General features: G+C 52.6%; 6 protein-coding genes across 6 annotated transcripts; 4 read left to right on the top strand and 2 right to left on the bottom strand.

Moving 5' to 3' along the window:
• Nucleotides 1-863: 863 nt before the first annotated feature.
• On the bottom strand, nucleotides 864-2788 carry ASPBRDRAFT_51199 (uncharacterized protein; the record flags this gene model as incomplete). The annotated part of the gene is made up of 7 exons (XM_067626683.1): nucleotides 864-953; nucleotides 1070-1091; nucleotides 1356-1458; nucleotides 1585-1687; nucleotides 2044-2247; nucleotides 2584-2668; nucleotides 2742-2788. 7 exons carry the CDS (start codon nucleotides 2786-2788, stop codon nucleotides 864-866), a joined length of 654 nt encoding a protein of 217 aa, XP_067482691.1.
• Nucleotides 2789-2860: 72 nt separating this feature from the next.
• On the top strand, nucleotides 2861-4710 carry ASPBRDRAFT_51200 (ammonium transporter; the record flags this gene model as incomplete). Its single annotated transcript, XM_067626684.1, has 4 exons — nucleotides 2861-2969; nucleotides 3029-3360; nucleotides 3420-4011; nucleotides 4067-4710. 4 exons carry the CDS (start codon nucleotides 2861-2863, stop codon nucleotides 4708-4710), a joined length of 1677 nt encoding a protein of 558 aa, XP_067482692.1.
• A 1151-nt stretch (nucleotides 4711-5861) lies between these two features.
• ASPBRDRAFT_191682 (Golgi transport complex subunit COG4) lies at nucleotides 5862-8381 on the bottom strand (the record flags this gene model as incomplete). The annotated part of the gene is made up of 2 exons (XM_067620391.1): nucleotides 5862-7139; nucleotides 7191-8381. The coding sequence occupies 2 exons, from the start codon at nucleotides 8379-8381 to the stop codon at nucleotides 5862-5864; spliced, it is 2469 nt and encodes an 822-aa protein (XP_067482693.1).
• A 281-nt stretch (nucleotides 8382-8662) lies between these two features.
• ASPBRDRAFT_369366 (SIR2 family NAD-dependent protein deacylase) lies at nucleotides 8663-10205 on the top strand. The gene is made up of 2 exons (XM_067623610.1): nucleotides 8663-9065; nucleotides 9180-10205. The coding sequence occupies exons 1-2, from the start codon at nucleotides 8943-8945 to the stop codon at nucleotides 10191-10193; spliced, it is 1137 nt and encodes a 378-aa protein (XP_067482694.1). The 5' UTR covers nucleotides 8663-8942; the 3' UTR covers nucleotides 10194-10205.
• A 725-nt stretch (nucleotides 10206-10930) lies between these two features.
• On the top strand, nucleotides 10931-13029 carry ASPBRDRAFT_37727 (putative hexokinase Kxk). The gene is made up of 5 exons (XM_067623786.1): nucleotides 10931-11014; nucleotides 11093-11215; nucleotides 11310-11335; nucleotides 11425-11832; nucleotides 11888-13029. Exons 1-5 carry the CDS (start codon nucleotides 10975-10977, stop codon nucleotides 12761-12763), a joined length of 1473 nt encoding a protein of 490 aa, XP_067482695.1. The 5' UTR covers nucleotides 10931-10974; the 3' UTR covers nucleotides 12764-13029.
• Nucleotides 13030-13646: 617 nt separating this feature from the next.
• Nucleotides 13647-14137, top strand: ASPBRDRAFT_191685 (uncharacterized protein; the record flags this gene model as incomplete). The annotated part of the gene is made up of 2 exons (XM_067620392.1): nucleotides 13647-13985; nucleotides 14057-14137. 2 exons carry the CDS (start codon nucleotides 13647-13649, stop codon nucleotides 14135-14137), a joined length of 420 nt encoding a protein of 139 aa, XP_067482696.1.
• Between the last annotated feature and the right edge of the window lie 335 nt (nucleotides 14138-14472).

Below are 14472 nucleotides of genomic sequence, written 5' to 3' on the forward strand. Positions count from 1 at the left end.
GACGAGCAAACTATCATTGGCTAAGCTTCGTCGTTATCAGCGCGGTGGAGCTGCTCGAGGCTGAACTAGGCCGGATCGGGACTCGGCGGGCCCCACTCCGGATGCAGGTGGCGTGCAGCTGCCCTTATCGTGACCTCCTGGCCAATCGATTCGAAGTGGTGATGAGCTGAGAGAAAATGGAACTGATAAGAAACGTCCATCTCTGAGGTTCGTGGGTTTCCTTGAGTTTTCCGATTTCCACGGAAATACGTTATGCTTTTGGGTCGTGGGGAATATACCGGATGGATGGATGGATAGATTGAGCATGAAACATGATGATCGTGTGTTTGGTGTCTTGGCTTGGGAAAGGGCAGTTTTACTCGAGTTACCTATACCTAGTAGTATAGATAGATGGATGGGTGGATGAATAGTAAACTAGGATTTCCCTTTCATTTCTGTTTTGGGATGCATGTATCAAACTGGTTTTATTGATTCCCTGGTTGATCGTACTCTTCCTTACATGAGAGAGGCATTTATTCCTGCGCATGTGAGACGAAGCAGGGTGCACGCATGTGCCTGCCTATCTGCCTGACTGCCTCAAATTCGAGACCAGATCAAAACACAGCCAGTACCTACTTACCTATCTCTAGCACTGGTTGCCCATTCCTTTGCCGGTCCAGCTCGGCAGTAGTAGATAGATAGATAGGGGCTCCAGGCCGCGAGTATGCGCTCCGAACGTGTTAAATCCGTTATCATTGGGCTTGAAAGGCATGCGTGATAGATAAATAGCTGGCTGTTGAATTCCGCATGCGCGCATATCGAGTAGATACATAAAGTAAACAAAAGCCCCAAAGTCTGAGCCCCGGAATTGAGCTGGTGCTTCTTTATTTTCCCTCCTTTCTCCCTCTCCGCATAAGGGGAGATGAGGCCTCGAACAGCAGACTCTGCGGTGGGCTGAGCTGGTCTATGCGGTCCTACAGTTCTACTGTCTGTTGCATGGACATCATTAACCACCATGATTACCATATACCATACCGTATACTGCGGATTACAGCTTACTATACAGGCAGGGAACAGCATGGAACATAACCGGGAGGCTATACGAACATTCCCTTGGGACAAGTTTGCAGACACAATGGGTCGGGGCCTGGACCGACGCCCTTCCCTGTCCATTGGAATTTGAGCATGATGGTTGGCCCTGTGAAGGAACGCTCGACATGAATTGAGTGTAGATGATGATGATGATGATGCTGCTGCTGTTGCTGCTGCTACTGCTACTGCTACTTATGATGATGAAACAGATCATTCCAACTGGCTTAACCGAGGACAGTATACCCATTACCAAGATCCAGCCGGGGCCAAAGTGGAAATATGACGGGGGTTTTTCGCCACCGACTTTTGGGAGTTTCTGCAGTGTCCTCCTCAATCGGCGGCGGTCTTGGCCGAGGGCGGCAGTTTTGCCACGGACCCAATCAAGGTCTCGGCAGGCACTTCAGAAAGAATTTACTGACAGGTAACGGGGAGACAATTGATGTTTGTATGTATGTGTGTGTGTGGTTGTCAGAGCTTTCCCTCGTTCTATCGACTTGACAAGTTGAAGCACACGCAGCAAAGAAAAGTCTATTCTCCTCCCATCACCAACAGCAGCAGCAGCATCCATTCCTCCGCCGTTCGCCAGGGAACGCAACCAGCGGGTTTCGAATGGGTTCTGATGGATGATCGTCGGGCCCGAGTTTATTTTATGCCATTTGATTTTTCACCTTATCTCTCGCCCGACTCGGCAGCCTCCCATTTTGGGCTTTTTTTTTTATCTTTTAATTATTTTTCTGGCGCCTCCCTCGCGTGGAGGAAAGAGAATATGATTTTCTTTTTTCCTTTTTTCTTTTTTCACTGACTATTTGCTGGTGATTTGCTTTTTTATTAGACTTTTGCCAAATTTCCCCTTTTCATATTCTCTGTTGCTTTTTTCTTTCTCTCCCACACGAGGCTAATCTGGCATGAATCGATAAAGGAAAGGGAATGAGTTTCAAGGACATATCAACTTATCCAACTTATCATCCTTACCCGCAAAAAGTCATCACTAATAGATATTATCGTCGGTCGAAGTGCTCCACCCGCGCCCAACGTTTGAGCAAAGTTTAGGGACTTTTCTCTCTTTTCTCTCTTTTCTTCTTCTTCTGCTGCTTCTGCGTCTTGTCTGGGCATTGACACCATCCTATTATCGCTGCTATCGGGTCGGATTGGTAAAAAGCACCACCGCGTCCCAGGCTGGTTTGAGGTCCCACTCGGTGCCTTTCCAGAATCTTGACTGCCCGGCCGCTCCACTCATCGGCCTTCTTCTGCTTCATTCCTCAAGTCAGCGCACTCTTATTTATATAGTCGACGCCCTCCGCGCCCCCCGTGGCGGTTTTCCCTTCTCCACATCCGGCGGAGTCGACTGTCGTCTGCAACATCCTTTCCCTTCTCTCCTCTCACAGTCACGGCATTCCGTCTTACATTCCCGCTGCCGTTCAATCGACTCGCCCTTCTTCCTTCTCTCTCTCCCTCTTCCTGTCTGTCTCTGTGTCTCTTCTCTATTTCACGCTTCCCCTCCATTCCAAATACCCTCAATTCTTCTCTCTGTGTCACCTCTCTTTCTCTCTTTCTCCCACCTTCCGCCCTTGCAGATACTCTATTTCGCCAAACCCGTCTTCGATCTTCGACCCCGATCTCGCTTCTGCAGTCCTTGCCGCCACCCTCTCGAACTACACCCTCTCCACCACCCGCCTGTTCTCGGCCTGAGAACATTCCTCGGCGGTGGTGACTCCATAACGCCCGTCTGAAGAACAGTTCGACTCGTCAATTCCTCGTGTCACCTCGATAGATTTTTCTTTTTCCCACCATGTCGGACAAAGCTGGCGTCTTTATCCCGCAATATGCGTCCTACAACTGGACGGGTGCTCCCTCTGACTATGAGGCCCTCACGACCAACGAAATCGGCGGCGATTCCAGTTAGTAACCCTGCTTTTGTTGGTCAATCTTGGCTTTCCATGACTCACCTGCTGGCTAGGAACGGAAAACTTGAACAAATGGTTCCAATCTGGTGATCAGGCATACATCATTGTGTGTTCGGCCATGGTGATGGTCATGATTCCCGGTCTGGCATTTCTGTACTCCGGTCTTGCGCGCCGCAAGTCAGCCCTGAGTATGATCTGGGCCTGTATGGCATCGTTTTCTGTCGTCACCTTCCAGTGGTACTTCTGGGGTTATTCCCTCGCCTTTTCCCCTACTGCAACCAACGGCTACATCGGTAATCTGCGCAACTTCGGTTTGATGAAGACTTTGGCCGATCCAAGTTCGGTCTCCCCACTGGTCCCGAACCTCCTCTTCGCTTTCTATGAGGTATGTTACGATCTCTACTGGAGACTTTTACAATTAAAAACTGACCGCTCTGGGAACAGATGCAATTCTGCGGAGTTACGGCAGCGATTATCATGGGAGCTGTGGCAGAACGTGGACGCATGTTGCCCGCAATGGTGTTCGTCTTCATTTGGGCCACGATTGTGTACTGCCCTCTGGCCTGCTGGGCGTGGAACGTGAACGGTTGGGCGTACAAATACGGAGTTCTGGATTACGCCGGTGGTGGCCCCGTCGAGATCGGGTCTGGTCTGTCGGCACTTGCCTACTCTATGGTCCTGGGCCGTCGCCAGGAGCGGATGATGTTGAACTTCCGCCCGCATAACGTCTCTCTCATTCTTCTGGGAACAGTTTTCCTCTGGTTCGGATGGCTGGGATTCAACGGTGGCTCGGCTTTTGGAGCGAACCTTCGTGCCACCATGGCTTGCTGGAACTCTAACCTGACCGCTGCCTTCGCCGGCATGACTTGGGTTCTTCTCGATTGGCGCTTGGCTCGCAAGTGGTCCATGGTCGGTTGGTGCTCCGGAACCATCTCGGGCCTTGTCGCGGCTACTCCGGCTTCTGGTTTCATTCCTCCCTGGGCTAGTGTGATTCTGGGCGTCGCGACCGGTATTGTTTGCAACTACTCCACCAAGGGTAAGTCATGCAGTTTCTTGACAGCTATTTCGCTCAGCCACTGACTGAATCGCAGTGAAATACTGGATCCGTATCGACGACTCGATGGATGTGTTCGCGGAACACGGTGTTGCAGGAATTGTCGGTCTTGTCTTCAACGCCCTCTTTGCGGACGATGCGATCGTTGGACTGGACGGGGTCAACACCGGGTTAGGATCTGGAGGCTGGCTGATCCACAACTACAAGCAACTCTATATCCAAGTGGCCTACATCGTCGCTACCTGCGCCTACTCATTCGTCATGTCCGCTATCATCGCCTACGCCATCAATGCCATTCCCGGTCTGAAACTGCGTGCCTCGGAAGAAGCCGAATTGCTGGGTATGGACGACGACCAGCTGGGTGAATTCGCCTACGACTACGTTGAAGTTCGTCGTGACTACCTCGCCTGGACCCCTCAGCAGCACAACCAGCTCGAAGACGGCCACCAGATTCCCGCCGCGGCGCGGTACGGAATTGGTGAGCACAGTGAGATGATGCTGGACGGCCACGCTCCGATTGGTGTGGACAGCCGTGGCTGCAGCGAGGGTGACTCGGGCATCCAGGAGCTGAAGATGCAGCCTGCGCCGCGACAGGTGGCAGAACACCACGCGCCGCATGAGCCCGAGCCGGTCGAAGAGCCGATCCCGACGACTCAAATCAACGAGAAGGTCACGACCTGAGTTGGGCTTTCTTCTCCCTTTTTTTTTTTTTTCTTTTCTAACTCCTTAATGTCTTGTGTTTTCTTTTTTTATCTTCCCTGTGATATCCAGCGATGCCTTTCTTATTAGCCCGGCTGAGCCACATTTTGTTTGGTACATGTATTATCTTTGGCGGCGATTTGGTTTGGCGTTTACTTGGGACAAAACCCGCGGGTTATGTATATCTACCTGTTGGGTGGATTGTATATATTAGGTTATAGCGGGGGGTTGTTATCTTTTCTTTCATCTTCGTTTCCTAGATCTTGCTTATGGAGTGATACCAGCAAATGCATAGATAGTCAATTGATTACATCATAAGATCTGCCAGACACACCATAGTAGGGGATGTACTCCGTAGATGTTTATAACCCAAGTAGTCTAGACGTAAATGACCCTCAAAACGCGTCTAAGAGGTACTACCCTGGATTCTTAAATTTACCCCAATTTCTACCAATTACTCCACAGTAATAATAAAATTTACACTACTCACTAGTTATTGGAAATGCATGTACTAGACCTCCCTCCGAAGACGAGACCTCTCCACATTCATTCAAGTCGTCCTATGCGTATATACGACCACATGGATTGAGAGAACCAAAATCTTTGAAATATGAGTACCGTGTTTGGTAGTAAGGGGAGCTTCTAAGATAGCTATGGAACAGGAAAAAGAATACCAGAGAATAAATAAATATGTATGCATGCCTGTATGATGTATGTTTGCTTGGTTCTGAGATTATATGGTTGTGTATGTAGTTAGTAAGTTACTATGTATAACCTAGCCCTAAGAACCCATGTATGTATGTATGTCTGTCTGTATGTAACCCCGCCCGGGAATCCGTATTCTCGTCAACTCATATTGCAAATTTCAGTGCCGAGGAACAAGATTCAAAGAAATAATGTAGTTTAACGATAGATAAAATTGGTATTTGTAATGTGCATGTATACTATATACAAGAAAAAGAAAAATACGTATGTGTTTTCAGATAACCAAACGCTGTAGGGGGCTATGTTATACGGAGATGGAAAGGTAACAAGGGAAGAAGTCGACTCTCCGCTGAGCAATGAAAGAGTAGTAGATGAACAGGAAGAAAGGAAAGAAAGAAGAAAGGGAAGAAGTGAAGAGTCAAAAAGAATTAAACCCGTCTCACCATCCCCCGGACTCTCATCCTCTCTTCGCGACTCAACTTATCCACCACTTCAGCTGTTTCTCCACCGCGGAGGACATCCTCCCACTCATCTTCGTCCATGCCCATGACCAGGACCATCTGTAGACACCGCGTGAACGCTTCACGGTGCCGGTACCGACCCGGTGCTGCTTGCGTGCCGCCCACGTCGACAGCGGCGCTGACCACTCCTGATACATCGCGCTCGAGGCGGGTGGCGCCCAGGGCGTTGACACGACCGTGGTAGGACCAGAGACGCTTTTCGAGGAGACGGGAGAGGTAGGCGATGGTGACGGTGAGGAGACGGTCAAAGGCGGATGCAGTGAGGATGCGGCTGAGGGGCAGGAGCAGCTCGGTCCAGGCGGCGGCGAAGCGCGGACGGACGAGCTCTGCGCGGCTGGTGGGGTCGTCATCATCCGGGACAGTGCCGTCGGCCATGTAGTCCGGGTCATCGGAGTCGTAGTCATGGTAGATAGTGCGGGTGGGGTCGGTGTCTTCGCGCGGTTGGTACTCGATGTCGCGGAAGGCGTCGGAGAGAATAGGGCGGAGACGGTGTTTAATGACGTTGTTGAAGACAACTTGGATGCCGTCGGCGAGGAGGTCGGTGACTTTGGACTCGAAGGAGGCAGAGAGGGATTGCAGGGTTTGTGTGGCGAGGCGGGCTTCCTCGGGGACGGGGAAGAGGGAGCGGAGGGGGTCGGTCTCTTCGAGCTGGCCATCAGGGCCGATGGACTTTTTGGGCTCGGTGTGGTTTTGTAGGATGCGGCGGACGTAGTCGACGGCGACGTCGAGGTTGTTGATGAGGACGAGGAAGGAGATGACGAGTTGCTCAGGGGGTTGGGCGCCTTGGACAGCGGCGCGGGGATAGCATTCGTCGCGCATTTTGCGCTGGGTCATGCCGATGAAGTCGGAGCCGAGAACGCGCGAAAGCGTGGGCACGACGCTGGTGACGACAGAAATTTGCGACGTGGCAAGAGACTGCTGCAGGACCTTGTTGACGATATACATGATGTCGTCGACAGCGGACGTGATGTGCGGCGGCTCGGATTTGAGCGGTCTCTGCGGGCTCAGGGTCAGGCCAGAGGGCTGTTCGTCCAGCTGGAATGCCTTTTCGACCGACCGGCGGAAGAAGAAAGTGGTCATGGTGTTGAACGGAGCGGCCAGGCGGTCATTGATCTTCCTCGCGAGAGTCGATTCTCGGAGGAATTGGGGCAGGGCGAATTTCTGGTCGTCATTCTCTTGCGGGGGCTGGACCGGGTCAGTCACGATGATGATCAGAGTACCGTCAGGAGGACTTACATTGCAGGTCTCAGCCAAGAACCGGCAGTACAGTGACCAGCGACCAAGCATGACGGCCATCTCATTGAGAAGCCCGTCGATTTCCTTCATATCCACGCCCTCATCATCGGCCGCAGCGGCATCCCGTACGGCAGGCGAATTGGACCGTGGCGTTCCGCTTCGCTGCGGAGGGAGGAAGCTCTGCACGAGGAAAGTGAAAGCGTAGGACTTGGTGTCGGTCAATTTACGGTCTACATGGCGCTCGTCGCTCCAAGTGTCCAGGATGATGCCACCTTGGACATCGGCCTCCAGCTGCAGACGCTCAATGACTCGGTTCATCTTGCGCGGGCCGTAGTGACGCTCCACCAGGCCGCCGTGACCATCGATAATCTGCGCGATATGTTCGAACAGCTTGGTCAGCGCATTGGCGTAGAAGAAGCCGTCCTTGTTCGGCGAAGCCCCTGTGCCGGCATTGAGGTTGGATCGAGCTCGCGCCGCCACGCCTTGACAGACATAGCGGCCGTAGACATCCAGACCCACCTCGGAACGACCGATGAGGGGGAAGAGCTTGAAAAAGCGGGTGATGCGGGCACCGTTGTTCTCCTTGACGGCTTTGTCGAATTCGCGCAGGAACAAGCCGCAGAGCGATTCAGCAGCGTTATCAAGCGTAACATTTGGCGGATCGGGCACCTCGGCCGTCGGCACCATTTCCGCGGCAAAGGCCCCCTGCGCGACCTCCGGGGGGATCTTGGAGGCCCGGTTCAGGTAGCTGGCGGCGGTCTCCCAGTCCTGCGGCGCTCCCATGGAGCCTGCGACGCCCAGCACACAAGCCTTGAGCTCCGAAACCTGTTCCACCACTTCCAAGGTTGCCTTCACGCGGGACTGTTCTAGATCGAGGCGACGGACGGCGCTGGAGATGCGATCGGCGGTGGTTGCGGCATCGGCCAGCATGCCATGGCTGATGGCGCGGGTGGTGCTGGTCTGGGAGCCGAGATGGGCGCGGAGTAAGTCGAGACGACCCAATTCGCGAGAGAAATCCTTCTGGGAGGCCACGAGGGCATCCAGGCGCGCTGTAACGGAGGCTTCCTGGTGGTGCAGGTGCGACAAGGTGGCCTTGATCTCGGCAACGGAGCTGGCATTGAAGATGTCGGGGGCGGGATGCGAGGGAGGCACTGCATGGCCATTGGCCACGCCGGCCGTGGAATTGGACATTGTCTGGAGAGCTCAGACAAGTGCGAGATGGACTGGCGATCTACCCTGTTGATCAATTGAGATAGAGAGAGGGAAATGATGAAGGGAAAGGAAGGCCATCTGGCACTCGGCCCGCAGGCGGTGAGCAGCTGAGAGCTGCCTAAGGTGCTTGGGGTGCCTCAGAATGATGGCCACCAGGATGTCGAGTGAAGAAGAGAGACCAGCCTGGATAGCTGCTTGCTATTCACGACAATCCAGTGATAGAGCATAAAGTTGGCATTGCACGGAATAGACAGACTCTGACTCACAGCAATCACGGGGAGTAAGATATAGATACCTCAGGCCGCCACAGGGACAGGCAATTCTGCCGATTGCTGCATTCGACGTCATCTTCAGATTTCCAGTCGCGTTTTTCTTTTCACAATAAACGACATACTCGCCCACTTTCTATTTCTTGAATTGCTTTCTTTCGGGCATCTTATTCTTGACAACTATAGTCGGCTATATACCGCCATCATTGGTCGCCGTCGCAAACCCCGACACCAGAACGCCCGACCTCGAACAGGTCGCCGGCCACGCACCATGGGCAACGAATCCTCGACCCTGGTAGACGAGCACACGCCTCCAACCGTGCTGGAGGCACGTACCATCGAGGCGATTGCCAAGTATGTCAAGCAAAGATCCGTGAAGCGCGTGGTGGTGATGGTATGAACTTGCCCTCTGCGATTTACCCCTCCCCCGCATTATCCCAGATCAAATTTCCACATCCCCAACATTGGAATAGAGGGGGGGTGCAGCTAACAGACGATATGTCTACAGGTCGGAGCTGGTATCAGTACTTCGGCCGGAATTCCCGATTTCCGCTCACCAGATACCGGCATCTACTCGAATCTCGCCCATCTAGACCTGCCCGATCCCGAAGCCGTCTTTGACATCAGTTTCTTCCGCAAGAATCCTCGTCCATTCTACGCCCTGGCCCGGGAATTGGCCCCGGGGCAGTTCCGACCCACCATCGCACATTCGTTCATCAAGTTACTCTACGACAAGGGCATGCTACTGAAGCATTTCTCACAGAACATTGACTGCCTGGAGCGGCTGGCTGGGGTGCCGGGGGATATGATCGTCGAGGCACATGGGAGCTTCGCGACCCAGCATTGCATCGACTGCAAGGCGGAATACCCCGAGGACTTGATGAAAGAGGCAGTCGCGAAGGGAAAGGTCCCGTACTGTACTAAGTGCAAGGGGCTGGTGAAGCCCGATATTGTCTTCTTCGGAGAGTCGCTGCCGGCTGACTTTTTCGACAACCGGGACCTTCCTGAACAGGCAGACTTGTGTATTGTCATGGGAACCAGTCTACAAGTGCAGCCGTTTGCCAGTCTGCCCGCGTTCGTCCGGGACGGAGTACCCCGCGTGCTGATCAACATGGAGCGGGTCGGTGGGCTGGGATCCCGCCCGGACGATGTACTGGTGCTGGGTGACTGTGACACTGGAGTGAGGCGATTGGCACGGGCGCTGGGCTGGGGTCAGGAATTAGAGGAGCTATGGGAGAGGACGAACCCGGACCCGGCCACACGGGCGGCGGAGAATGCATCCCCACAAACCCGGGAGGAGCGGCTCCAAGATGAGGTGGACCGGCTCACGGAGGAGGTTGATCGCACGCTGGGCATCTCACAGGCGTACCAGCAGCGAGTGCGGCAGAATCTGGAGCGGTCATCGGGCACGCACGCGGATGCAGCGGGGAAGAAGGAGAAGCAAGCTGGGGAGGAGAACGACCGGATTGGGGGATTGGCTCATGTCTTCCCGCATCTGGCGCGGAAGCAGGAAGGGAGGTGAATAGAAAAGGAAATTTAAGAGAGATCACATGGACCAGATGGGGGATGGACTGGATAGGGAGGTCCGGGCGAGATGGCGTTGGGTGGCTGGGATGGAGGGATTCTGAGTGGACGAAGACCAGGGAGATGGTCGGTTCCTGGAGCTTCTTGGGGATTCGACGGGGAAGGTACAGATAAGAGGGAGTTCATGATCATGAGAAAAAGAAAACAAGAGGAGAATTGGGATGAGAATTGGAATAATGATACACATGATGTTCGTAGTAAAGAAAACATGTTGATAATAAAGGAAGAGATGAAATCAATGAGAAATCAAAGAGTAAAGAATGCGGGAGAGAATACTCCGTACATACAGACATACATGCATACATTCTACTGCTAGACGGAATTAAATGTCACCCGCAAACGACATGACAGCTCTTAGCTTCATGCTAGACTTCTCTCGACGTGGACACGTAGAACCAGAACTACTTAAACTTTCGAGATACTTCAATGAAGAGGACAGACATGAAGCGGCGAGACACCCAAAGCAACAACCGGTGAAGGCGATCCCCTCCACTGCGGGGCCCAACTTTAGTTATTTTGATTATTTATTACTTACGTTTTTTCTCGGTTTTGCTGCTGCTGCTGCCCCACGTCATTTCGTCCTCCCCCTCGATCTTCCCTCCATCCATCCCCATCCCGGTTTCTTACGACTTTCTTCTCCATCTTCTCTATTCTCTATTCTCCATCTACACTTTCTCTATCACCTCTTCTTCCTCATCTCATCATCTATTACCGTCATCATGGTCGGAATTGGTCCTAAGCGTCCTCCCTCCCGCAAGGGTAACTAATTAACATACCCCTCCATTTCTCGGGATGCCGATCGCTGACCCGATGGGCTTCCCTTATTCTTCTCTCCAGGTTCCATGGCCGATGTCCCCCAGAACCTCTTGCAGCAGATCAAGGACTTTGAGGACCAATTCTCCGTCGATAGCTCCAAGCTCAAGCAGATTGTCGACCACTTTGTCAAGGAATTGGAAAAGGGTGCGTCTTCCACAAAATAAATACCCACCCGCTTTTAATGCGCGCTACCCCGGAATGCATCACTCCGACTGACGTTCTTCTTGCTATGCAACAGGTCTCAGTGTCGAGGGTGGAAACATCGTAAGTGCTTTGGCTCACTCAATGGCTCATTTCACTCAATTCGTCTATTTCCCTTCGTCCCGACTAACCCTTCTCTTCCTCCCTCCCAGCCTATGAACGTCACCTGGGTTATGGGATTCCCCGATGGCGACGAACAGGGTACTTTCCTTGCCCTCGACATGGGCGGCACCAACCTGCGTGTTTGTGAGATCACCTTGACCGAGGAGAAGGGTGCCTTCGACATCACCCAGTCCAAGTACCGCATGCCCGAGGAATTGAAGACCGGTACCGCCGAGGAGCTGTGGGAATACATCGCCGATTGCCTGCAGCAGTTCATCGAGTCCCACCACGAGAACGAGAAGATCTCCAAGCTGCCCCTGGGTTTCACCTTCTCCTACCCGGCCACTCAGGACTATATCGACCACGGTGTCCTGCAGCGCTGGACCAAGGGTTTCGACATTGATGGTGTCGAGGGTCACGACGTCGTCCCGCCGTTGGAGGCCATCTTGCAGAAGCGCGTACGTTATTCTCTTCGAAAAGATGTATCCCGAGCTAAATATAGTGTCTCTCTAGGGCCTGCCCATCAAGGTGGCTGCGCTGATCAACGACACCACTGGAACCCTCATCGCCTCTTCTTACACCGACTCCGACATGAAGATCGGCTGCATCTTCGGTACCGGTGTCAATGCCGCCTACATGGAAAACGCCGGTTCCATCCCCAAGCTGGCCCACATGAACCTGCCCGCCGACATGCCCGTGGCCATCAACTGCGAGTACGGTGCTTTCGACAACGAGCACATCGTGCTGCCCCTGACCAAGTACGACCACATCATCGACCGTGACTCGCCCCGTCCCGGTCAGCAGGCCTTCGAGAAGATGACCGCCGGTCTGTACCTGGGTGAGATCTTCCGTCTGGCCCTGATGGACCTGGTGGAGAACCGCCCCGGCCTCATCTTCAACGGCCAGGACACCTCCAAGCTGCGCAAGCCCTACCTCCTGGACGCCTCCTTCCTGGCGGCCATTGAGGAGGATCCCTACGAGAACCTGGAGGAGACCGAGGAGCTCCTGGAGCGCGAGCTTAACATCAAGGCCACCCCGGCGGAGCTGGAAATGATCCGCCGCCTGGCCGAGCTGATCGGTACCCGTGCCGCTCGCCTGTCGGCCTGCGGTGTTGCTGCCATTTGCAAGAAGAAGAAGATCGACTCGTGCCACGTGGGTGCCGACGGCTCCGTCTTCACCAAGTACCCTCACTTCAAGGCGCGCGGAGCTAAGGCTCTGCGGGAGATTTTGGACTGGGCTCCCGAGGAGAAGGACAAGGTGACCATCCAGGCCGCCGAGGATGGATCTGGTGTGGGAGCTGCGCTGATTGCGGCGCTGACCCTGAAGCGGGTCAAGGCCGGCAACCTGGCCGGTATCCGGAACATGGCTGAAATGAAGACCCTGCTATAATGACCTGGCGCACATATAATTTGAATTCTTTTGGTGTGATATTATTTTTTATTTTCTTCTCTGGTGTTGAGACCGGGTAGGAAGGAAGGGAATTGGACGGAATGAAAGTAATTGATTGAACATGGGTCGGAAAGCCCGAAAGAAAGCTTTTGAAGAAGAATTGGCCCGGCCTGGTCTGGTCTGGAGCAATCCTTGTAAATGATTAAGAAGCGAACCAGCAAGCCACCGAATGTGTAACCTACCGTCGGGGCCGACTGGACCTGCCACTTGCCCTCATACTAGTAATCTACCAGCCTGTAAACACAAACCCCCGCAGCAAACAAGCCTGAGTAATGCAACCGGAAGGCAAAAAAGAAAAGAATGTGCACGGTCATTTAGCTGGTCAGTGTTGTTTGGTTTGGTTGCACAGGGGAAGGGAGGTGGGGAGGAGTGTCTTGATAAAACATTCCTAGCGGGATCAGAGGAAGAATGCTTGATTCTCGTGGACCGAACAGACCAGACAGACGGATCATCTGGCCCTGAGCTGTGAGCCACCCCTGATTTATCCTGGAACTGGGCTGGAATGCACATCGTAATGGATCCTTGCATGTCTCATGTAGTCTCCGATGTCAATTTGTCACTACCAGCAACTAGTAGTTACTTCTGTTTACCTTGTAATCTATATACTATGATCTTTATAAATATTGCCCTATTTAACCTAATAACCTACCTTGAACCCTTTCTCCTCTTCTCACCCCCCTTCTATATACTTACTATACTACTACTAGTCCCTCAGCAGACTATAGTATTATTACTACATTAACTTTTACCCCAATTCTTTAACATACACATACAACCCCCAATTTCTCCCCCCCACCCCCCAACCAGCAATCAAACAGCGAAGATGAAACTCACCACCCTCCTAACAACAACCCTCTGGGCCACCACAGCCCTCGCCGCAACGCAGCCCACGTTCGAGAAACGAGCCCTCGCCGGCTCCTCCGCTGCAGCAAACGCCGCAACAGCCGCAGCGCACACCCCCAGTTCTCGTGCCTCGGCTAGTGCATTTGCCTCTGCGTCTGGGGCATCAGCCCAATATGTGACGAGTAATAGTGGTGATGGCGATGACGGTGATCATGATGATGGTAAAGACGATGGTAAGGATGATTATGATGGATATGGTGGACAGGAAGATCCCAAGGGAAGTGGTGGCAACGAGGGTGGGGATAAGGATCAGAGTAATGTAAGTTTTTTCTTCTTTTTACTCCCATCGTATATAGTATGGTGATGCTAACGAATGTGGTTCTGTGATAGCCGTTGGATTTCGTAAGTAGTGCCTCCCGGTTTACTTCCCACCTTTGGGGTGTTCGATCAATGATTATGGGTATTTGCTAACGAAGAGGTTATGTATGTTTAGTTGTCGGGAATTTTGGGATTGGTATGTATCTCTAATTTTGTTTGTGGTTGTGATTGGGGACTATATATGGCTAACAATAATACTGTTGGTATAGCTCGGTGGATTGGTAAGTTTCATTCCCCCATCCCACTATCTGTATCTTTCTTTGTCTATTGTTTTCTCTCCTCCGTTACCAGAAGAACGGAGAGAACAAAAAGATTGAAGAAGATGAAACAAGGTTGGTGTCTATAATGCGAGTCATGTACTAACTATCTTTTTTTTTTTTTCAATGGTATAGGGTCTGCGGTAGATCGATCGAATCTACAACGGACAC

This window comes from Aspergillus brasiliensis (assembly GCF_001889945.1).
Source record: "Aspergillus brasiliensis CBS 101740 unplaced genomic scaffold ASPBRscaffold_2, whole genome shotgun sequence".
NCBI lineage: Eukaryota > Fungi > Ascomycota > Eurotiomycetes > Eurotiales > Aspergillaceae > Aspergillus > Aspergillus brasiliensis.

Coding starts and splice junctions, on each gene's coding strand:
- ASPBRDRAFT_369366 (XM_067623610.1), top strand. CDS start 8,943: ATGGGCAACGAATCCTCGACCCTGGTAGACGAGCACACGCCTCCAACC. Junction 9,066..9,179: donor TGAAGCGCGTGGTGGTGATG/GTATGAACTTGC, acceptor ATATGTCTACAG/GTCGGAGCTGGTATCAGTAC.
- ASPBRDRAFT_37727 (XM_067623786.1), top strand. CDS start 10,975: ATGGTCGGAATTGGTCCTAAGCGTCCTCCCTCCCGCAAGG. Junction 11,216..11,309: donor TGTCAAGGAATTGGAAAAGG/GTGCGTCTTCCA, acceptor GCTATGCAACAG/GTCTCAGTGTCGAGGGTGGA. Junction 11,833..11,887: donor AGGCCATCTTGCAGAAGCGC/GTACGTTATTCT, acceptor GTGTCTCTCTAG/GGCCTGCCCATCAAGGTGGC.